This window comes from Zosterops lateralis (genome assembly GCF_965231275.1).
Source record: "Zosterops lateralis genome assembly, chromosome: 2".
NCBI classification, from domain to species: Eukaryota; Metazoa; Chordata; class Aves; order Passeriformes; family Zosteropidae; genus Zosterops; species Zosterops lateralis.
This window is the reverse complement of record NC_139763.1, coordinates 6,934,635-6,957,806: the sequence shown is the minus strand read 5'-3', so window position 1 is coordinate 6,957,806 and position 23,172 is coordinate 6,934,635. Positions and strand designations below refer to the sequence as shown.

Here is a 23,172-nt window from a genome sequence, read left to right as displayed (position 1 = left end):
AAAAAGAAAATAGAGGCCAGGGAAATATAGGGAAATGAGATTTAGTTTAGGAAAATTATTGTTCTCTGAGCCATGGACTGATTTTATGGCTGGCTTATTAGTCAGTCTTACATGAGCCTGGCCTTTGTAATCAATGTCTGCAACAAAACTGGTGGAGAACACAGCTCCCAATGCTTTAATAATTTGTAAATCCACAATTTCGTTATTTTTAATCATGAGTGTATTTTTTATTTAAATTCGTATCAAAGTCTATTAAAAGCAGCGGGGAGACTCCTCTCAGCTTTAACAACTTTGAATCAAGCCCTGTAAAAATAGATGCTACGTGTCTCAAGGCTTCTGCTGCAGCCTTGCCAAATGAGTCCAAGCAGCAGAGTAAAACCAGAGCTCTTCTGTTCCTGACCCCCATCTCTTTAGGACTGTGAGTGACCAGTGTGACACCTCTCTGTCCTTTTGCCCAGTGCTGGACTATTCCTGAGGGATCTGGGCTTGCTCCTGACATTCTCTAAGGTGCTGAGCATACTCACCCTCTCTGTGTTTACTCACCCTCTCTGTGTTTCCAGCACAGTGTGGGATAATCTCTGGAGGAAAAGGGGCCCAGAGCTAACACCCAGCTGTCAGATAAACCCACAACCCAAGAGATTGCAGATGCAGACAGGTTCAGTAAAACCTGATGGAAGCAGGTTGTTAGACAGCCTTGTGGATCTCAGTGGAGGACGTTCTTCTTTCTGGAAGAGAGCCATGATGTAGAAATAGATTCAAACCAGAAAGAAGGCTGCAGCCACAGCTGAGACTGTATATTTAAACCTCTTTGCTGCCTGACCATCTGGGCCTGCAGCTAAACTTACCTACAACTTATTTTCAATGTTTCTACATCTTCAGAGGTAAAAGATGCTCGTGATACTTTATGCCAGGGAGAAAGGCAAAATAATTGTCCTGAGTCAGATTTCCCCCATGTCAGACCTGTGTGTGTGAGGTTTTGGATGCCCAACCTGTTCCATCAGCCTTCACCCACACCTGCCTGGAAGCCCAGGCTGGATGTTCTGTGTGCACAGAGCCCCTCACAGCCAACACAAAATCTGGATTTGCATTTCTTCCCCGTACAACACAAGTCAGAATAACCACTGGCAATGCAAATGCTCTCACATCTTTTTCTGCCTTTATGTTGTTAACAATTTTTTTTTTTGAACCATAGCTAGAAGACTCTTTCCATGATGAAAATTCTTGTGGATGATCCAGAAAGCCTCATTTCTCACTCAGCTCAGTCAAATTTGCTCAGTGACTCTTGCATGCCTGGATCCCAGGAGAAAGCCCCAAACCCAGGTGAGGTCTGTCTGACCCCTACAGATCAGGGAAGGTTTGGTGTGGGCTTCTGACACCTCACAGGGAGCTCACATGAGGGGGATTGGCAGATTCTGGATGAGAAAAGCTGTGTTTTGCCACTTTTGCAACCATCTAGTGCAAAATGAGGCACATGGATCTAGCCCTGGGTTGAAAAACTGCTCTGAAATGAGTTCACCACCCCAGATTTTAAGTGCCTAACTCACTCCTTTAGAGACTGGCTTACCAATTCCCCCTCTGGAAGGCAAATGAATGAGGATGGCTGCAGCTCTTGCTGGTCAGAACTTAGATCTCCCCAGCTCTTGGGGGGTGCCCCAGCACCTACCCTGGAGTATTGAGTGCTTGGCAAGTCTTGTCAAACTCAGTCTAAATTAATGTCTCATCCTCTGCCTGTGTTCCTTCTCGTCTTAAGGTAATTTTCCCATCTGAATGGTTTTGTACAAATGGTTCCTCCGCTTTACAGAGAATAATGTGAAAACATCTGCTAAACAATCCCATCCCAGAGCTTGTTTTTTTTCTCATCTTAAACCAAAGCCCTGTATTAGTGTCTGATTACTGTCCATTGACTTGGGAAAGTCTAGAAGCAATTATATTTGGGGATTAGAAAAATTAAATCTCAGGAGACATGGAACCTTTGAACTTTTTAATGCTATTGATTGTGTCTTTCTGTTCTTTGTGCCATCAAAGTAAAAAAAAATTAAATATTTCATAAAAGTGAACTGTGATGGGTGATGGTACAGAACTGATCCAGTCGTTCAGTTTGTGCATGATTAAAAATATTTTAAAAAGCCACAGGGAAAGTCATAAATGCCCATCCATCCATCCATCCATCCATCCATCCATCCATCCATCCATCCATCCATCCATCCCTTACTATTTATATATCATCTCCATCAGAAAGAGTTTCTTGGCAATAAAATCCTCCATCTAGCTGGTTGTGAGCATCCTGCCTTGCTTTTCAACAAATGGCATGGGAAACTCTTCCAAGGCCAAAACATGTGAACAAGATTTATTAATCCTGTGGCCCCTTGTCAGTCACAATGATATTATTATCACAATGATAATAATCCATAAACCATACATCATGCCCATACCGCATGTAACAAATGCACCTCTGGGACATGAACAATAAATCCCACTCTGCTCCCTCCTTCTACCCTGAGAACGCCCCCGATTTAGGGCAGCTCTTTTCCAGCTGGTTCCTTCTCTCTCCCCACACTAGGAGGGGGCTGACGCTGTATCAGGAGGCCTGCTGTGTCAGTATTTGTCACTGTATCTGCAGTCAGGGTAGCGGTAGGCGAAGCGGGAGTCGCAGGAGCGTAGAGGTTTCAGGATCTCCGCCAGCTCTGCCGGCTCACCCAGGCCATGGCCACAGCGCTGCAGGAAGGCGTCGATCCTCCCCTGCATGGGGGGCTGGAATTTCCCCGCCAGGAGCTTGGGCAGAAGATCCTGACACACCATGACCAGGCTGTGCTTCTCCCTGATGGAGTCACAGGACACCAGCGCGGACTGGCAGTCAGCAGTCAGGCAGCTGAATATGTCTTTATACTCCTGCTGGCCATCCATCAGCTGGCTCCCTGTTGGGGGACAATTAAACCACTTGTTTTGTGAGCTCCTGGACAGTCACAGATGTCTGTACCTCTGTGTTAGCATGGGGTTTGTTACTATCCAAAGGATGTGACCACCTTTCGCTAGAAATGACTTAGTGCTTAAGCTGTGTACGAGCCAATTTTCTTGCTCCTGAAATATGTATATTTTTCTGAATGACAGAGCTCTGCCTGTCAGAGGAACTGGAGACGAGTCTGTCAAGTCAAGCTGACGCAGAAAAAAATGAGAGTTGGAGTACAAATCTAAAATATGGAGTTCCTACAAAAAAACCTACCACAAATAGCCAGACCTGTAATTTTTTTCCATGTTAACCAAAATCATTACATTGCAACAGCAGCTCATCTAGCTGGAGTCAAGTTAACAGTCATAGCTGTTGGGATAGGAAAAGGAAATCCAGTGGAAAATTTTCTGACAGCTGCTTGTGAATATTTGAGACCTACTCAGCTGAATGTGTGAGCTGAGGAAAAACCTTTTGAAAATATGAATATTCAAAATGAAACTGTTAAATTACTGGAAGAATAGTCTTTGACTAGTTCTACTTACAGGGGTAGACCAATGTAACCTGTGAAAAAAGTTGTTTTTATGTAAAAGTGACAAAAAGGGAGATTTTGTTATTATTGTAATAATAAAAATAACCATTATTAGTCAATGTGATAAATGCACATAAAAAGGGTCCAATTTGATCCGGTATTTAAAACAAGCAAAATTACAAAATTTCTGCTTGAAAATATCGACATTTTCATGGCAAAAATTTTAAATTTTTTTGGGAAGACTTCAAATGAGAGCATTCAGCACCCCATGAACACTGAAAGCTGCTGCCAGCTACAGCGTGGTCACCAAACCACCGACTGCACAAACGAAATACCTGTCGTTGCCTTCCCGACTCAGAGCCAGGACAGCAGGAGCTGCTGACGGTAAATCTCCCTCTGAACTTCCCATTATTTAAATTAAATAATGGTGTTTGGTAAGTGGTGTTTGGTTAATTAAAAATAAAATAAAATAAAATAAAATAAATAAAATAAATAAAATAAAATAAAATAAAATAAAATAAACAAAAAAAGCAGGAGTAGAGACAAGGGTAGAAGGGGAAAGATTTGTCTGCCCTCCCATGACAGATGCGTGGCCATGGAGCCCGCTGAGTACCTTCCTCCCTGTCGATGACGCCCAGCGTGCTGGCATCCCGGATGAACAGATGCCCGTTGCTGAAGACGCCGAAGGTGCCAGCGTCCACGTGGGTGAAGTAGAAGAAGTAGTTGAGGTCGTTGGTGGCCATGGAGCCCAGCACAGCCAGGAGCTGCAGGGCCAGGTCAGCGGCCACCTCGGGGGCAGCGCCGAAGAAGTCGCGCAGGGGCCGGGTGCTGGCGCTGACCACCAGGCGCCCGCAGGAGCCCAGGTACCGCGGGAAAGGCCAGCCCTCCACGTCGGGGAACATCTGTGGGGAAGAGCAGGAATGGGGGGATTGCCCCTGTGTGGAGTCCCCCACAGCTCCTTGACATAATACCCAGGCTCTGGCCTTGGCAGGACAGGCAATAGTTACCTGCCCAGCCTGAGAGAGAGAACTCTAGGAGTTGAGCTAGAGCCCAGATCCCAATAGGCCTCCCCGGTGGAAAGGCTGCTTGGGAAACTCAGGCAGAGCAGTCAAGCTCACACATCCACACACATCACGTGGCTAGCACAGCTAGGAGAGGCAGAAGGCCTTGGCACTAGATCAGTTCCAGCCAGGTTTATTTCCAGGAGCCGAAGGGAAAGCCAGAGCCAAGAGGGCGAGTCATCTGCTTGTCCCCGTTTAAGTTTGGAGTTCAGCAGACAGTGACCTTGAGGTGCAGAGTAAAGGGCAGGTAAGGTCAGTGTCCTATAGGGAAAACAGGGCTGGTCACTGGGTCCCACAACCAATGGAGAAACAAAGGGCCAGGGGCAGGGGAGGAGGAAAGAGGGCAAACCATGTGTACAGAGCACCATTGGGAAGTTGTCTCTCTTAGGCTGGGCAGGTAACTATGGTCAGTCCCTGGGTATTATGTTGAGGGGCTTCAGGGATTCCACAGAGAACTTCCCAATGGTGCTCTGTACACAATGGTTTGCCCCAGTTTCCCCCTTCCCTAATGCCCTTGGCCCTCTGGTTTCTCCTTTCCTCTGTGTCTCCATTGATTTTGGGACCTGATGACTGGTCCTGTTTTTCCTACAGGACACTGAACTTACTGCCCTTTGCTCTGCCCCTGTACCTCAAGGTCATTGGCTGCTGTACCTCATACTTAAGCCTGAGACCTGCACATGTTCATTCCTTTTTGCTCTGGGTCTCCCTTCGGCTCCTGGAAATAAACCTGGCTGGACCTGATCTAGTGCCAAGGCTTTCTGCCTCTTCTGGCTAAGCTGGCCACGTGGTGTGTGTGGCTGTTTGGGCTTGACTACTCAAGTCAAGCAGCCTCTCCACCAGAGAGGCTTATTGGGATTTAGGCTCCAGCTCCACTCCCAAAAACCATGACACAATACCCCTGCCCTCTGCCCCCACTCTCAGAATTCCCTTTCTAGCTCCAAGCAGCATGGTTTTGTTTGGTTTCTAAGTCAGCCTTGCAACCCTTCCTCGCCCCATCCAGCCCTGGGAAAGCAGCTGGGAAAGGGACTTACTACCCCATCCTGGAAGAGTTAGGATGTGCTTTTTTTTTTTTTTTTTCCTTATGGTCCTTTTCTTAACGAGGGAAGATCTGGTATTTCGAGGCTTATTCTGTAGGAGAGACTAGCTGGAAAGTCCAAGATAATAATAGTTTTCAGATTCATGAAAATTTTAGCCACAGAACAGCTAATTTTAGGTGTCTTTGATGGGTCCCTCATGAGCACTGAACAGATGAAGTCACAGCTTGGAGTTGAGGTAGGGCTAAAGCATTTTCTGCTAATTGGTGAGAACTGCCAGGCTCATTTGTAAGAGACTTTGCAGTCTCAGGGGCAGAAGTGGTGGGTGTTTGCTCCAGTAGAGACACCTAGGCTGGGCTCTCTGCATCCCTGCAGCTCCTGCCAGCAGCACAGTTATCCCAGGTGGAAACCAAGCCGTGTGACTGCTGAGCTATGCCAGCACAAAGCTTTCTGTCATTTGCATTAAAACTCATCTGTGTCCCCAGCACCTCAGACACTGCCAAGCCATTATGAACTCATCCAGTTCCGTGTTTAAGTTACTTCTCTCTTCTGCTGTGAAGGCATTCTGGGCAACCATGTAAAATCTACCTTTTTCTCTTTGGTATATTTTTTTCATCTCTTCAAGTTGTGTTCCCATGTCTTCAGAGTGCCACAGCTTCATGTCCCAGTGACCCATAACTGGGGAGGCTGAATGACCCCCAGGAGCCTCCCAGAACACAAGCACCATTCCCCCTCCCTGGGACCACACAGGGCCCTGTGAATTCCTGAGTACAGCAGTGGCCTGGGGCCAGAAATGGATGATGCTGCCACTGCCATCTTCTCTTCATGGAATCACGAAGGGCTGCAAGAACCAGCAGTGAGGACTAAAGGTGGGATGGGGAAAGGAGAGGGTTCTCCCTTGGAAACATAAGGAAAGAGAGGAGCTGCATGCCAGGCAGGTCAGAAGGGGTCCAGGGGAAGGGTGTGAGGCCTCCCAGATCACCGCCTTCAAACCCAGAGTTTTGAAACCCAGAGCCAGTTACCATTGGCAGACAAATGTAAAACACAGCACTGGCACATGGAGCATGGGAAACCATGCTCTTTCTCTTCCAGAAACAGACTGTGGTTTTTTGTAATGCATTAGCAATGCACACTTAACTCTTTGAAGTATTGGGGATGTGTAAAACGCCAGATTTTACAGTGCTCCAGTGCAATAATGCAGTTGGGGTTACCCATCTCTCCCCAACCTCACAGACTGATGCAGGGAGCACCTCATGAGTGTGCCTGGCTTCAGGCACTCAACCCCATCGAGGAAACAAACTTTCTGAAGGCCAGGGAGCTGACAAAGGCCAGGGTTGGGACTCCTCTGCACCTGAGGCTGGGACACATCTCATGGGAGGGTTTGGTTGTGAGAGGTTGTGGGGTGGTGTTGATGCTTTTTTTGTTTCTCCATTCAGCCCACTGTTGTTTATGCTTTCAGGCCTGAAAGCTGTCCTTGGTTTTCTGCAGGAAAAGGATTTGTTTTGTCTCCCTACTCTGTGAAGAGAGCTGACTGACACTTAATATGAGGCTCATATCTACACCCCTGGGCAGCACAGGATCTGAAAAACAAGAAAGCTAAAACTTAAGGCATCAGTGTTCCAAGCTGGGGCAGGGTGGCAGGTACCTGTAAGAGGATGGGGTGTGAGTTCACTGCCAGGGTGTAGAGCAGGCGCAGCTTGTCCCTGTCTGTCAGGTGATCCATGTAGATGCTGCCGGCATCCGGCACCTCTGCGTAGCGCCGCACGATCCTGTCCAGGAGCCGCTGGGATGGGCAGCGCAGCAGGGGGCTGGGCAGGCCCTGTCAGGGGGGAAACAGAGCCACAGAATCACAGAATTATTAGGTTGGAAGAGACCTCCAAGATCATCAAGTCCAACCCAAGCCCAACCTCAACTAAGCCATGGCACCGAGTGCCACATCCAGTCTTCTCTTAAACACATCCAGAGATGGTGAATCCACCACCTCCCCAGGCAGACTATTCCAATACTTTATTACCCTTTATGTAAAAAACTTTTTCCTAATATCTAGCCTATATTTCCCCTGGTGCAGCTTAAGACTGTGTCCTCTGGTTCTGTCAGTTGCTGCCTGGAAAAAGAGATCAACCCCAAGCTGTCTACAACCACCCTTCAGGAAGTTATACAGAGTGATAAGGTCACCTCTGAGTCTCCTTTTTTCCAGACTAAACAACCCCAGCTCCCTCAGTTGTTCCTTGCAGGGTTTGTGTTCCAAGCCCCTCATCAGCCTCGTTGCCTCCTCTGGACATGCTCAAGCATCTCAATGCCCTTCCTAAATTGAGGAGTCAGAACTGGATACAGCACTCAATGTCCTCCCTAAACTGAGGGGCCAGAACTGGACACAGGGAAAACTTGGCAGGGATGTTTAATTCCAGCCTGAGACACTTCAGTGTGCTTGGATCATGCTAGGGGTGCACAAGCTCCTCTGTGCCCTGCCCACTGTGCCTCCATGTGCTGCAGCACAGCTCTGAAGATTATGGGCATGCAGGGCATCTCATCCTTGCCAGGAAAAAACCTGTGCCATCTGGAAATGCCATTTCCCAACTCAGGTTTCAAGAGTGGCCCCCATTCCTGGGCACTGCAAACCTCATATTCCCCCAACTGCTCAGCATCACATCTCTTCACACCACGGGATACTTCCCTCTGCCTGGTTTTCAGCCCTGGCATTCCTGGTGGAGGCCCTCCAGTTGTTACAGCAGTGAGTCACTTCCCTCGTTAAATAATCTTCTGATCGCTTCGTTATTTGCTTAACCTGAGAGCAGCTTTCTTGGAAATACTACTTGCTAAGGTCAGTAAACATGCTTTAAAAATGTAAATAAACATTGTGTGTGAGTATAAGCACAGGATATGTTTTCTCTCCGATAAACTCATGCATTAACTATCAAAACCAAATAGCCTGTGTGTATTTTTTGTAAATACAAGCAACAAATAGAGAACCGTTGGGCTAATGGAGTCAATTTTCACTGTATTCCACCCTTCAGATTTGGAGGTTTGGCTTGTAAAATTGCATGAGCGATTTATGGCTGGGATAAATAGCATAGAAAATTATACCTTCAAAGTCAAAAATGGCCTTTTTAATTTCTCAGTTAATATTCCTTAACAGCCAAGCAGAGTTTATATATGGAGGGCTGCCCACAGTGACACAGAAGCACTGCCCTGCCATGCCTCTGCTGGGGAAAGGAATCAGGTTTTTTAAGCCTCTTTATTACAAACAACCCCAGTAGCCAAATTTACTCTTTTAGGTTTTGTTCATGATTTGATGGCTGGGAGATGTGCTTTGGAGGAAAGGGAGCTGGAGCTCAGGTTGCTCCCTGCCATCCTTCATGCTGAGAGCAAAGATGTGACGCAGCATCTCCTCAGGTCATTTGGTAACTCTGAGGTAGCTCCTGCTCAGCCCCTCCTGTGCGAGCTGTTCATTTGGCAGGGAACACTGCATCATCCAGCCGTGACAAAGAAATAGAGAAACATGGAAAGGATGAGTAAGACACTTTCTCAGCTGGAGGAGGAAAGGGGGGACTAGATGTCCCATGTCTCTTCCTCTTCATCTCTGTTGGCCCCAGTGAGATTCCAACCAATCCTTCCTTGGCCATCAGTTGCACAAAACAAATCCAAAATGCCAATAGCTTGTCAAAACTAGCTGAGGAACTCAACCACAACTGAAGTGTTGTTTCAGGAAAACCAAAAAACCTTTTTTTCCAAAAAGAATAGAAACATTTGTCAAAAATAATTCTACTTGGTTCCTGCTGCAAGCCTTCATACACTCCTCTCCTCTAGTGTAGCCTTATCAGGAAAATAATTTCTCAATTAATTGTCTAAAACCACAGAAGGAGTGCAGGGGGAAGGATGGTTATGGATTTCTGTTTTGCAGCACTTGCAGGAATATTGTGGCTGGCTCTGTCCCTTTCCCTTTGGAGGAGAAGTGATAAAAAATGAGCAGAACAGAGTCCTGTTAAGTAAGAGGTAAATGGTGGAGAAAGTCTCTTGCAGCTCTGTGTGTATGCAAATATTTGCAGCCAAAGTTAGAAAGCCTTGCTAATTCCAGGAGTCTGCAATGCAAAAGCTGAGACCCTGAAGAGTACACAGTAGGAACATAAATCACAGTGACAGGGAAGGCATGGACAGTGTAATTAGCGTTTTTCTGAGGTCAGAGTTCATCCTTTTAACCAAAAATTGGGCACACGCTGCCCATGGTGCTCATGGCTGCTGGTTTCCTGATGGACTGTTTCAGGCACATCAGCAGAGGAGCAGGGCTGGATGCTGCCACCTTTGCTTTAAACATTGGTGCAGCTTCCTACAGTTTAATGAAGCCTTGATCCACAAAAACTGGGCAATGGGGCCTTTTGATTTCAGCAGAGACAGTCAACAGCATAAAGCTCAGCACCACCTTGATTGTCTCAGTGGAGAGGGGTCTCACCTTCCTGCAGACTGATAGAAACATCTCTACAGCAGAAAAGGAGCTGGAGTTGTAAAACTGTCAGACAAAAAGTGTCAATGGAAGAAAAATGTGAAGAACACATACTGGAAACACTGGAGATACAGATTTATCTGAGAATATCTAAAGTTCTTTGCAGCGACTTATCACCCCAGAGAATAAGAACTGACAGACAGCCTGATGTAGTGTTTGTGACTGATACAGAAAGAGTCTTATTTGCTTCAATTAAATACCCACATTTCTAGATCTGATAATGAGTAGTTCCTGCAATGCCTACCTGCACTCAGCTGTGAGATTTTAACCCCTGTTACACAGTACAGGATGCATTTTAAACTCCATGAGTTCATGCATATGTATATGTCAGGCAGACACACCCAGAATTCACTTGGATGTAAAGACAACTTGTGGAAAGACAGCTTCTTTCACAGAATTCACAGAACTCATAGAATCACTGGGTTGGAAGAGACCTTCAAGATCATTGAGTCCAACCCATGGCCTAACACCTCAACTAAACCATGGCACCGAGTGCCATATCCAGTCTTTTTAAAAGCATAGTCTTTTTTTGCTCTGTTTTCTTTTCAGTCAGCCCAAGGAGGGATGGCTCAGACCAGGAGCACAGCCCCATGAGCCACTACCTGGGTCCAGGGTTAGGTTTCACCAAACTACCAGGTTTCGGATGGGTTCCAGGAGGATACTCTTGGATGCAGGTGCCAAAGCACCTACAGCTCCTGGTGATGTGAATCCAAGAGTTTCCTTAACTCCCAAAAGAAAGAAGGTAAGAATGCCCTGAGAAACTCATCCCCACTGCCAGCAGGTTTATGGAAGTCCTTGATGATGAGGTGCTGGGTCAAAGAAGAGGCAGGTCCAAGAAGTGGCTCTGGGAACCCCATAGTGCCCATCCTTCCCTAGAATGGACAACTGGACATATGAGTGAGCTGCTGCCCCTGTGCAGCAAGAAGAGATGTGGACTGGACTCAGAGGCCACATAACCAGGGTCCTGGTGCATCTGCTGTGGGCAGGATGAGGTGCTGGTCAGCAGCTGCTGGTCTGGAGCTGCTTGTTAGGAGTCATTGGTCAGTAGTCTCAAACAGTCCATCCTAGAGAGAGAGTCTGCAAATGCTGGATTTTCACCTTGGTTCTGCTTTCCTCTGTCTACCTTCAGCATTTTCCAGGCTGTGCTTTGTAGGCAGGGCTGTAAATTTTCCCTAGGGGTGGTCTGTGCTGAAACAAACCTGCTTTGTTGCCCCTCCAGCAGGAAAGCACCCAGAGTGGTCTGAGGTGATGAGCTCCTGGGCGAAGCAGCAGGTGCAGGCTGAGCCCCAACTAAATCCTGCTCATCTCTGAGGCAGGCTGGATTTTAAGACTGAAGACTTTGCTGCATCCAATAAAGATTTTCATTGTGGCTGGTGAAATAATCGCAGTGGCAGGCGGCTCAGCTGATGGCTGGGTCAGGCAGGGCAGGCAGCGTAAAGTGGAAAAACATTACTTTATGGTCTGTCATTTTGATTCAAGCACGTTGTGGTTTGTCGTACTGCTCTGTCTATCAGACAAAATTACCTGGGCCCATTAGCTTTCCCCAGTGCTGCTATACAGGATAAACTGCAGGGAAGGGAGAACAAGCACTGCTGTGTGACTGCAGCCCTGTAAAACAGGGTGGGCATTGTGGCAGAACTTGGGAAAGATGCTCTGTTAACACCTCTGGAAAGAGGGAGAGCAGGAAAATAGAGCCATGAGAGCAGTTCTGCAGGTAAGTGTTTGCAGAGACACATGGTACCCCCAAAAACCCCTCTGCAGTGGTTCATGCTGGGTTACCAACATACATCTGCACAGCAAACACTGCAGAGGGGCAGAGGTGCTGGGCTGGGTGCAGGCAGAGGGGCTGGTTTCCAGAGGGAAGAAGGCAGGTGGGATGGCCAGGGAGGAAGGGGGATCCCCATCTCTGTGGGGCTGGATGGCCTTGGGGAGATCAGACTGTAACCCGTGGTGGCCCACACAGCAAGGCTGGAATGGGGTCTCACACAGACTCACACACAGGCTCACACACACAGTATGACTGAAATGTTGTTGCCACTGTCTGTTTTTCAGTTAAGACCACTTTGAGACCAGAAGCCATTTTGCAGAGCACATGCCTGATCTTAGAAAGTGATTGCTGCTGAAATTTGGTGGTGGGGAAGTAGGTCCCAGGGTCTCTGGATCACTGTGCTTCTCTGTGTGTTCAACTCTATATGCTGTTACAAGGGATTTAAATTCCAATTTTTGTTTCTCTGATTGATTTACAGAACTGAAGGACCATAAAAACATGAGCAGGGCAATGCTGAGGCTGATGCGCAAAGGTCTGGGCCTCCCTGCAGCCTTGCATGCCCTTTCCAACTAAAAAGCTGCAGGGGTTGATGAAATGTCCCAGGGAGTTTGTCACTGGGCATGTCCCCCCAGGCTGGCCCTGAGCTCACTTCGGAGCAGCCCTGGAGCTGGCATCAGCTCAGCTTCCCACTGCTGCTGCACAGGGAAATTCCTGGGAGAAACTGGATAGGTGCAAAGCCAGGGTGCCCCAGCCAGGGTCTCTGCTGGTGCTGTGTGTGCACACATGCATCCATATATGTGTGTGTGCCTGTGTGTGCAGCCCAGCCAGCTCAGCTGGCATTTCAGACTCCGAGAGGACAGGCCAGGGAAAACTGTAGCACATGAAGAGCCTTTTAAGGAGAAGGATTTGGGCTCAGCTGATGATTTAGCTTTGCAGCAGGTCTGAGATACCACAGAGCCACATTTCTCCAGTTACTTTTTCATCCAGCTCAGCAAATGAAAGCTTTAAGGTCTCGATTCCTTCCCTTTCCCTCAGCACTGCTGGGTGGGCAGCACAGCTTGGCACAAACACCTGGGAGACTCCAGCAAGGCTGGAGGACCTGGCAGCCCAACTCTCTCTCCTGCAGGTCCCTGCAGGGCTGCCTGGGGGGACAGTGGTGGCCAGCAGGTGCCTGGGCAGCTGCTGCCTGCCAGCCTAAGGAGTTGTCCCTGCTCACAAGCTCAGGTGAGGGATGCTCTGAGTGGAAGTGATACACCATTTCCTCTCTTTAGTCCCTCTCCCGAGGTTACTAAACAAAGTACAGAGTAGCTTTGCTTCAAAAATCTTTTCCCTGTCAGGCATGTGCCACCTGGAAGGGTACTGACTTCAGGGTGACCTGCTGTGCTGGACTGTCAGTGGTTTGGGTGAGTCCTTTTTGGTGCAGCCCAGGCATAACCCCAGTGTATCCCTCCTTCTCTCTCCTCAGGTGTGCTGCTCCACAGGATAACAGAGGAAGGACTAAAGCAGCAGCAAAGCTTTAGCACTCACCAAAGCTGAGTGGATGCAGCAAGCAGCTGCCTACATAGAAATATAAATGAAGTCACTTTTTCATAGTCATTTCCCTCTTGGAATGGGAAGAAATACTGGAATAATCCTTCTTTGTCTCTCAGGGTCTTGTTCAGTGTATTTCCAACCCCCACCCTGGCCCTTGCCCCTTTCCAGAGGTTATTGCAAACTTTTGCTGTTGTTTGGGCAGGGTGAGAGGTATGCCCTGTGCCGTAGCACCTCATCTACCTGTGACCCACACTCACTGTGCTCCTGTCCTGGCTTCACCTGTGACACCCCAGGACTGTGGGAGAAAGGGCAATGTGCTTTTTTGTGCCTGAGGTAATTTGCTATGGATGGCAGGAGAGTGAGTAATCGAGGCTTTGGCTCTGACTTCCCATGCCCCTTATCGTGCCAGCCACAAGCAAGAGAGACCCACACTGACTTGGCTCCTGGCCTAAAGCAAAATCACTTTCAAGGAACTGGCTGCCCTTTTGGATACAACTTTATGATCAAAAAAAACCCCAACACCCTGTAATGCCAAGACATGATGGAAAACTAGGAAAAAAAATGGCAGCAGTCATACCCCACTGGAGCTGTTACCACCTCAGTGTGCAAAGCCTGTTGTTATCTTCCTGTCTGAAGCCACCTGGTGCTATGGCTTTCCCCAGGACTTCAGCTTCAACCTGCACAAGGAGCCAGGAGCTGGGGCCAAGCCCATCCCAGCCCTGGACAGGGTGTGCCATGGTTTGTGTTTAAGAAAAGACTGGATGTGGCACTTGGTGCCATGGTTTAGTTGAGGTTAGGGTTGGACTTGATGATCTCAGAGGTCTCTTCCAACCTAATGATTGTGATTGTGATTGTGATTGTGATCCTGATTCTGATTCTGATTCTGTGTGTGAGGAGGGCTTGGCCTTCAACTGTGGCACTTTTCTTCCCATCAGGGCACCATTTTCCCTCTCCCCTTTGGCACGTTGCCTTGGCTGGGTGTCGGATTGTACTCTTTTCTGACCCAGAGATGGAGCAACTGAGAGGCGTTTTAAAAACTTTTATACTATTTTCAGGCAAATCTTTTTCCTCTATGTTTTCTCTTGATGGCTGTTTTAACACTAGGTGCTATCACAGTGAGCTGTCTATATGGGCTATATGATAGTATATGGGCCACCTTTAATTTTTGAGGGAATCCTCTGTCAGGCTCTATGTCTACAAATGAGCCAAAATCGTTTTGGCAATTGACGTGGGAACTCATCTAGGTCAGCAATCTCACCCTTAGGGGACACTGGGGTAGTACAATTGCACTACAAACTTGAGTTTCCGTACACAGGATGACGAGGAGTTACATTTAATTGTGGATCTCCCTGGTACTGAAACTCGGCACAAAATTCCATTCCTTCTGTCAGGCTTTGAGAACTCTCTACAAATCCATTTCCCACAGCTGGGGGGCACACAAAGTTGCCCCATCTCCACTGACAGGGCAGGATGAGTTCCAGCTGTAGGAACATCCGTGGACGGCAGAGAGAAGGAACTCTGCAGATCTGAGATATTCTAGAAACACATAATTTTATTGCAAGGGTTGTGGGTAAAAAAACCTGCTTTCAGTCACCAGCCTCGGCTGAAGGGAAGCCCCAAAAAGAGAGGGAGAGAGAGAAGGTATGAGGTAAGAGAGATAGCAGGGGTAAGGGAGGTAAGGGAGCTAAAAGAGCTGGGGCAGGTAAGAGGGCAGGGGTCAGAGCGGTAGGAGAGGTAAGAGAGAGAGCCAGGACCTTGTTACAATACATTATATCTCCTTTTGCGTTGAATATTCTAATTTACAGTGACCAACCAGCACAAAATACAAAACTTACAAACTTTACATGCAGCCTATGAGAACTACTATATTACCGTATCATCCTGTATTCTAAACTCTAAAGGCTACTTTTCTTATCTACTTTTTTCTTGTTACTTTAGCAGGGTAAAGAGAAGCTACATTCTTGAGTCCTTTTGTTTTCTGTCCTTCAACCTATCTCCAGCTAACCACCATCTTCCTGCCTACCACGATCTCAAAGCTGGCCTTCATTTCTATTTCACTCACAGGTTTTACATCTCCAGTATTTCTTAATCATAAGCAATTATATCTGCAAGCCCCTCCTGTCCCATCTTTCCCAACATCCAGCCACCACCCAATCTCACCCTCCAACCATCAAGACGACACCAAATCCCCACAAAGCCCTTCCCACACCCCTAAACCACGTGGGCTTTGCTGTGCCCTGTGAGAGGGGACCAAGGGCACTGGAGCTACAGGACACAGACCTGGACCAGGTCGGGGGTGAGTCGTTTGGCTCTCAGCCATTTCTGGAAGCGCTGAGTGCGGCGCAGGGCCCGCTCCAGGCTGCAGGTCTTGGTCTTGAGCAGGGAGGTGCAGATGCGCTTGTCCGCCCGGTCGTGCTGGTACTTGGAGGTCAGGCGGGTGATGTCCACCTGCCGCCAGCTCTTGGCATCATCAGTGTAGTTGCCCGAGTAGCTGAGCAGGGAGTTGGGGGGCAGCTTTAAATGAGAAGAAAGCCAGGTGTCAAACCTGCCAAACCAAAACGAGAGCCCCACGGAGAGCGGGTTAAAAAGCCACACGAAGACCCTGCGCAGCGCCCGCCCCACTGAGCTCCTCCAAGCCAGTCCCACGGGCTTCCTGACATTCCTGGCAAAGGCCAAGTGACCCTGGCTGGGTGACCCCAGGTATTAGGGTGAGGTGAGCAGGCTGAAACCATCAGCTAAGGAAATGTTCTTTCGTAAAAAAGTATTTGCTTCCCACTAATACTTTCATCCGTTGTCATGAGTGCTGCCATGGAGTGAAGGGTAAAACACCCAAACGGGCTCTTTTGGGTAGAGGGAGGGAGAAAAGGAAGAAGGTTACAAGGTTTTGGTTCATGATGAATTCCTGGTGTTTTAATATTTTCCTATTTCTAGACAAAGTGTCCTAAAAACAGAATACTTGACACTTTGAAGGACCCTCCTGATACTAAAACCTCCTGACAACAAATGTATTTGGGAATATCAAAATGACCTCTTGTTCTGAGGTGGTGGCTTTTGTCTCCTCCAACATCCCTGACTGTATTTCAGCAGCCAGGATGAGTGACCTCCCCAACAGCAGCAGAGCTTGGGGTGTGATGGGGGGACAGGGTGTGTGTGCCCTGGGTGTGCAGCGCCTCTGTAGCCATGGAGATCTTGCACTAATTTGCTCCCCCTACACAGGCACAGGAGGGGAGCATATGGGCTGGGTAATTAGGTAACTTTTTTTTGTTTCAGCAGCCCCCTCAGCCCTGCCCACACACGCACGCCGGAGCTGCGGAGCGTGGTGCCTGTTCTGGGAGGGTGTCTGTAACCTGCTCTTGGAAAGTGGCCCAAGTCTGACCTTTGCTTTGGCCAACGTCCTGCCCTCGCTGCCTTTGAATCCTCCTGTCCTGAGCTCCTTGTCCAAGTGTGTAGGAAAGCATGTCCTAATTCAATCTCACCATAAATTAAAGTCGGTAGCTCAGAAGTGAAACGGGAGAGGCAAGAGGTTCCCTGCAGGATCAGCCTAGTTGGACTTTCAGACAGCTTACAAGATATTAACAAATCTGAAAGCTGAAGCTGGTCTTTTCTTTCAAATTCCATTTGGGAAATTGGCACAGAGAAATTTGGGGAGGATTAATTTTCTGTGATTTCAGGCAAATAACTGACTCAGTGACACGAGGCACCATCTGCAATCAGAGCCTGATCAGATGATCCCTCCTGAAGACAGCACCCCACTCCCTTTCCCCAGCACAGACCCTGTGCAGCTGAGCTCTGGGGCAGGCATGGGTGTCCAGGATGGATAAAACCCTGATGCTTCCCCTGCTTTGCTTTCAACTCCTGCCATTGCCTCCTTCCAAAAATTTAGCATCAAGGCTGACCAGAAGTGGAGGAGCCTTATGTGAACTGGTTGGTGGATTCCAGCATTTCAGTTGTTTGGGCATTCTTCCCAAGATGAAATTAAAGATTCCCTACAATTAAGGCACCTGACATGATAATAAACACTTTGTTTGGGTTTGGTTTTTTTTGTTTTGGTGGGGTTTTTTGGTTTTCTTTTTTTATTTTGGTCTGGTTTTGAGCTAGGATTAAAGAAAAGAGAATAATTGCTGTGCCTCACTGTGACTGTTGTGCCTCAGGACTCCTCCCAGTGCCTAATCTGCAAAGTGGGCACAGCGTGCCAGGCACGTACTGGGAAGAGATGGCTCTGGGCTGGGTTTCTTTCCTTTTCTTTCTTTCTTTCTTTCTTTCTTTCTTTCTTTCTTTCTTTCTTTCTTTCTTTCTTTCTTTCTTTCTTTCTTTCTTTCTTTCTTTCTCTCTTTCTCTCTTTCTCTCTTTCTCTCTTTCTCTCTTTCTCTCTTTCTCTCTTTCTCTCTTTCTCTCTTTCTCTCTTTCTCTCTTTCTCTCTTTCTCTCTGAAATTTGCCTTGTGACTTGACCCAGGGCTGTGTGTTCAGGGGAGCTCATATCAAGCAGAGAGCAGGAAAGTGCTGCCTCCAGCATGCAAGCAGCACATGGATGGGTGAAATCCAGGGCTGAGCGTTAATTTGAGGGTGGATGGAGTGATTCCCTCTGCGGATCTCTGGGGGGAGAGCCACCCTGGCCTGGGAACCTGGCATGGGCTGCAGCAAGTCTGTATTTGGCATCATTTCTGGGCAGCACAGCCCTGGCCTGGCACGTTTGCTGGATACTTTCAAGATTCATCATCACCACGTTGTGCTGTAACAACTCCCTCTCGTACAGAGCCTTTTAGCCAAGGGCCTGAAAATGCTCTAAGACCTTCAGTAAGATCTATGTGAGTTGGTGAGTCACAGATTACAGATTTTTAGATCAACCCAGAACTAAAGGCTGAAGAACTCCAAACTTGTTTTTTTTTTCTTTTTTTCCTGAATGAAATGAAGTATATTGTTTCAGCCAAAATAATTTTCCTTGCATTTGCAATTTCACATTTTTAAAAAAAAAATTAAGTAAGCTAAGTCTTAAAACAAACAAACAAAAAAAATTAAAGAGCCTATAACCGCTCATCAGATTGAAGCATTCCAGCTTTTTCAGTCTTCTTTCCCATTATTTTTGGACAAAGCTCAGGACCAGCATTGGCACAAGTCTTTGAATAGTTTTGGTCGGCTCAGTTCTGTGGTGTTTTGAAAATCTAATATTTTACAGAAACTTTCACTGCACTCTGCTCTCAGTACAGTTGGTAGACAGGCTTGGTATTCTCATCTACAGATGGATAAAGTTGGGCAAAGATAAGGGAAGTATAGAACATTAGAGCACAAGATGAGTCACCAGCCATTCTGGGAACAAAACCCACATCTCCTCACTGTGAATGCATGTCAGAGCTCCCAGAAATGAAGGAGAATTAATGAAGCATGTTCTAATGTGAATTAACACAGAGAAATCCAAGTGCCATCCACCTTTGCAAACATGTGAAAAGGTACATGAGGGTGGATCAAAGAGCGTAAGCACCACTAAAATTTCCCTAGTTTAAGCTCCCACTTGCCAAAAAATAATCCCAGTTTTTCAAGAAATCAAGTGGGAGAACAAGTTTTACCCTTGCAAAAGAAACCCTGAAGCTGAGTGACTGCTCAGGAGAAGATTTTTAAGTTCCCCTTTCAGAAGCGCTCGGTGTAGAACTTCACGTTATCACTTATTTGTGGGAAGCCAACTGCAGGCTGGTGGGAGAGAAAAAGAAGTGCCTGGCTTGGGGAGCTCCTCTGTCTCCCCTGAGGCAGAAGTATTTGATCCCACATGTTTGTGGCTCTGCACTCCTGGACCCCAGTGGGACTCTCTGCACGCCTGCACCCCATTCCTGCTGTCCCCTGGAGGGAATCCAGCGTGGGGCCCTCCTGCCTTGGCTCACGTAGCACCTCTCTCCCCCAGCCAGTGCACTCTGCAGCTGGAACCCCACAGCCAGAGGCACTTCTGATATTTTTGGCAGGGCTGAGGGAACCTGCACGGCCCCAGCCTCCCCACTGTGGCCAAGTGGGAGTAACCAAAAGGGAGCTGCTTTGTGCCTGGCAGCAGGTCCCTAAAAACCCTGCACAGGTGAGTGGTAAAGGAGGCAGAGCAGACTGGGGCAGGGGTGCAGGAGGCAGCTGTGCTGCCATCTTGCTGCAGGGAGTGAAATGTAGAGCAGACCCTGCCCCAAATGCATCCCCAGCCCCTGCAGACCCACTCCAGCCCGTCAGCCAGCTGAATATGCTGGGCTGATTGCAAATCCATGCTGCATTTTGGGACAGGAATCCAGGTTGGCTGGGAGAAACCCAGCACTCAGCCCTGTGCACCTCACTTACTGCTCACTCTGGCACTGTGGACGTGGAAATCCAGTGGCAAAAAAGTGACAAGGACTGGGACCCTCAACGTGCAACAGCAGGGAGAGCAACGTGCAACATGCTCTGCTTCAGCAGAGTCACCAGCTGCTTTTTTCCAGCAGCAGTGGAAGGATGGATGTCTGGTATTCCGAGTCCATCCCAGACAAACCATTACGGTTTTACTATGCTACGTTTTATGGGATAGTTTTAGATAAAAATGGTGATTTGTCTAATACTATGCTACTTACATTATAGCATTAAAAATACAATTTTACTATAATAATTTCTTCTCCCCCAGGCTTTTATATCTATAAAAGAAAGTGCATATGGCTCTATAAATCATATCAGACCCAATAAACCCTTCCTCTGCCAAGCACTGCCTTTAACTTTCTCCTCAAATACAAGCAGCAACATTTTCCCTGCTGTCATCTGATATACTCTGCTTTTGAACCTAAAAATGATTGGATTGGTCTGACGACCACTTGGACAGTGTGTGTCTCATCAGCAGCGAGGCAGATGCAATTTCTGCCTTCAAGTTCTCACACAAATCTCCCCAAAATGTACCAGCAATTTATCTGCATGCTATTTTCAAGCGTGTGGGTAACCTCGTGTGCAGAAGTCCTCATGCCTCAGGCAGGTTTAGATCCCTTTTGATCGTGGTTAAAACGCACGTGAAATTCTGCACATTCACGTTGTTGCACCTGGTACAAAAATTATACAGCATGTTTATATGTTTGTAGTTAATATACTCTGTTGGGAACCTACAAAGCTAAACCTCTTTTGCCTTTAGTCAGTTGCTCATAATAAAATATTTCCAGTAAATCTAAACAAGCTGATTTCTTCCTTCCCCGTTCCCTTCCCCCGTTGCTGCCTTGAATTTTTTCAGAGCCACTCTCTAGGCAGAAATTTGTGCCTTTTACTCATGCTTTCAAGTTATAGTTCAGGGCTGAAGTCTGATCATGCTTGCATGGTTTAAAACAAAAGAGACAAAGCATCAGCTTACAGGCACTAATTAAAACACTAAGTGCTGTAATAGCAACTGGATGCTAAGTTGCTCTTTGCATTGTTGTTCATGAAAGTACTTAGAAATTCTAACAGGCAACTTTCAAATTACTACATAGAACAGCTTTAAAAATTACTCTGCTGAGTTTCTGACCTTATCTCCTCTTTAAAGAACTTCTTGCATATGGATGTCCCAATGCAGGCGTTGCATTTATCAAGTCCCAGGAAAGTCCGGCCAAAACTGTAGCTGGGTTTGACGTGGGGCACAGACGGAGAAGATGTTGCTGCTGTGGTGGAAGGGTCACAGCCCAGAGCCAAGACCAGGAGCAGCATCAATGAATCTGTAACTCTGGAACAAAGGCAGCATATCCAGCGCCCCATCTACAGTAGTGGAGAGCTCTGTTTGTTCAAGTTGTCCCTCTCTAGGATTTCGGTCTCTTTTGGATGACTTCAGCCCGCAGTGGTGAGCCCCGAAACACAGCAAGACACTCTGGGTGCAGGAGACACTGCTGCAGTCCCCATCCTGCCAGCTGGTCACTGGCTCTATTGGCTTGAGGTCTGGGTGGGAAAGATCTGCTGTAGGGTGGGGAGAAGGAAATACATGGAGGATGCAGATAACTTGGGTTGCCATGGTTATCTTTCCTTTCCTTGTTGCAGCTGCTTTGGCCCCTGCTGACCCTCCCATCAGCAGACTTGGAAAATAGCACGAAGAAGTGCTCATCTGCTCTTGGTGCAGACAAATGAAGGATATCCTGTCGCTGGAGAAAAGGGCACATGTGGGACACTTAGTGAAAAAACTGATTTGGTAAGAGTAGCAGCGTGGCAGAAATGCACATTTTACCCAAAGCCAGACCTTTGGTGTTGCTTTACTCCTGGAGATTTGTGATGGTGCATGGCATGACTTCTCAGATGCTGCCTTGGCTCTGTTTGCCCTTCTCATAAAAGCACTGGAAAGGCTGTCAGGTGGAATCATCACTATTCTGTTTCTTGAAAAGAGCACAGTTTAGCAGTGATTGCACCACAGTGTTTCGTGCCACAGAAAGCAGGATAGCCTGCAGCTTTCCCAAAACTCCCAGCTGACAGAGCAGCCTGACCTCTATGCCCCTCTTGGAAAATTCTGTCTTCAGCAAGGCTTGTGTGCTTTGGAAGGTCTCTTCTTCATGGTTCTGCACTGGAAAGAAGCTAGAGAAAGGGATGGGGGTGAACTCAGGAGAATGTCGGAGGTTTCAAATAGACTTGAAGATTACTGTGATCACACCAAAAGCTGTTCTTGTTAGGACATAGACTTGGAAATTATGGAAACTGGTGGCTACCCATCCCAGCCTGGGTGCTGGGTACAGGACAATGCCAGGAGATCTGGCAGGCTGATGCTCAGGGCCAGGAAAGCACACCTTGAAGGAGAAAGTGGTACTGTGGCTGCAGGCAGCACATGTTGCTGTGGTGGCACTGGGCCTTGGTCCTCCCCTGTCCCCAGCTGTTGTGTTTTCATTGACATGGGGGACTCTTCTGGGCCATATCTCACCATGGGAGCAGTGAGGAGCAGACTGAGGCTTTGGAGATTCCTTATTCCCCCCAGCTGGACTACTCACACCAAGTGGCCAAATCATTTCCCAGCACATTTTTAATGAAAGAAATGGTGTACTGTAGCCATCCCTTATTATCCCCTCTGGCATTTAACCTGATGGGACTAAGGGATGTGAGAGCCACAGGGGTGTGCATTGGGCTCTGTGATTGCCCCTCACTCTCTGAAGAGGCTGCTTGGTGATCTTAGCAGTACAAGGCAACTATTTAAAGCATAGATAGTCATTAGCTGGGCACTTTGGAGATGCAGGGTCTCTCTGTGGCTCCACACACTCCTGGGAGAGGTTGCTTCACCTCCTGGTGCACAAAATAGAGGTGGTGACGTTTAGGATTTGCCTAAAGAGGGTAGAGCACTGACAGAGGAGGATAATGAGCCCTGCTGAGAAGAAAGGGGGATTTAATTAGCCCTGCAGAAGCTGCAAGGCAGAGGGGCTGGGCAGTGCTAATACACCAGCAAGTACATTCAGCACACAAATCTGCACTGAGCCATCATTGCATTTGGCCTAATACTCCAACATAAAGCTCTTTGAAATATGTTGGTGGAGAGAGACAGAACCAGAATTAAACAATACTAGCCGTGTCCCACTTCCAGAAGTTTATCCCTGGCCTTTTCTATTGTTGGTACATTGCTCCTCTCCCCTCTGCAGGAATCAGCCCTGCCCACCGTTTCCTGCCAGCAGCTCTGCAAATTTGGCCATGCCCACATTGCTCCCTTCCCAGCTCTTCCCTGGATGGTACCAAACTTACACACCAGCAATCTGTCTTTATCGTCATTATGTAATTCATAAACCATGTATCCTTCAGTTTCCTCACTAATTCAGTTGTCTTCCTTCAGTCTTTTGTCTTCTGGTTGTAATTTTAAGAGCAGACACACCCAGGCTCCCACGGTGCCCCATC

At 47.6% G+C, this 23,172-nt stretch overlaps 1 protein-coding gene across 1 annotated transcript; it reads right to left on the bottom strand.

Annotated features, from left to right (window-relative positions):
- Nucleotides 1-1,973: 1,973 nt before the first annotated feature.
- DIPK2B (divergent protein kinase domain 2B) lies at nucleotides 1,974-21,245 on the bottom strand. Its single transcript, XM_083885188.1, has 5 exons — nucleotides 20,849-21,245; nucleotides 15,651-15,915; nucleotides 7,217-7,390; nucleotides 4,090-4,378; nucleotides 1,974-2,915 (listed from the first exon to the last, which is right to left on the bottom strand). Exons 1-5 carry the CDS (start codon nucleotides 21,073-21,075, stop codon nucleotides 2,596-2,598), a joined length of 1,275 nt encoding a protein of 424 aa, XP_083741314.1. The 5' UTR covers nucleotides 21,076-21,245; the 3' UTR covers nucleotides 1,974-2,595.
- Between the last annotated feature and the right edge of the window lie 1,927 nt (nucleotides 21,246-23,172).

What these genes read in the sequence shown, in the direction of transcription:
- DIPK2B (XM_083885188.1), bottom strand. Translation starts at nt 21,075, where the DNA reads ATGGGGCGCTGGATATGCTGCCTTTGTTCCAGAGTTACAGATTCATTG. An exon ending in CACACCCCATCCTCTTACAG is followed by an intron (nt 4,379 to 7,216) that starts GTACCTGCCACC and finishes TCTTCCCCACAG; the next exon opens with ATGTTCCCCGACGTGGAGGG. An exon ending in CGTCATCGACAGGGAGGAAG is followed by an intron (nt 2,916 to 4,089) that starts GTACTCAGCGGG and finishes GTCCCCCAACAG; the next exon opens with GGAGCCAGCTGATGGATGGC.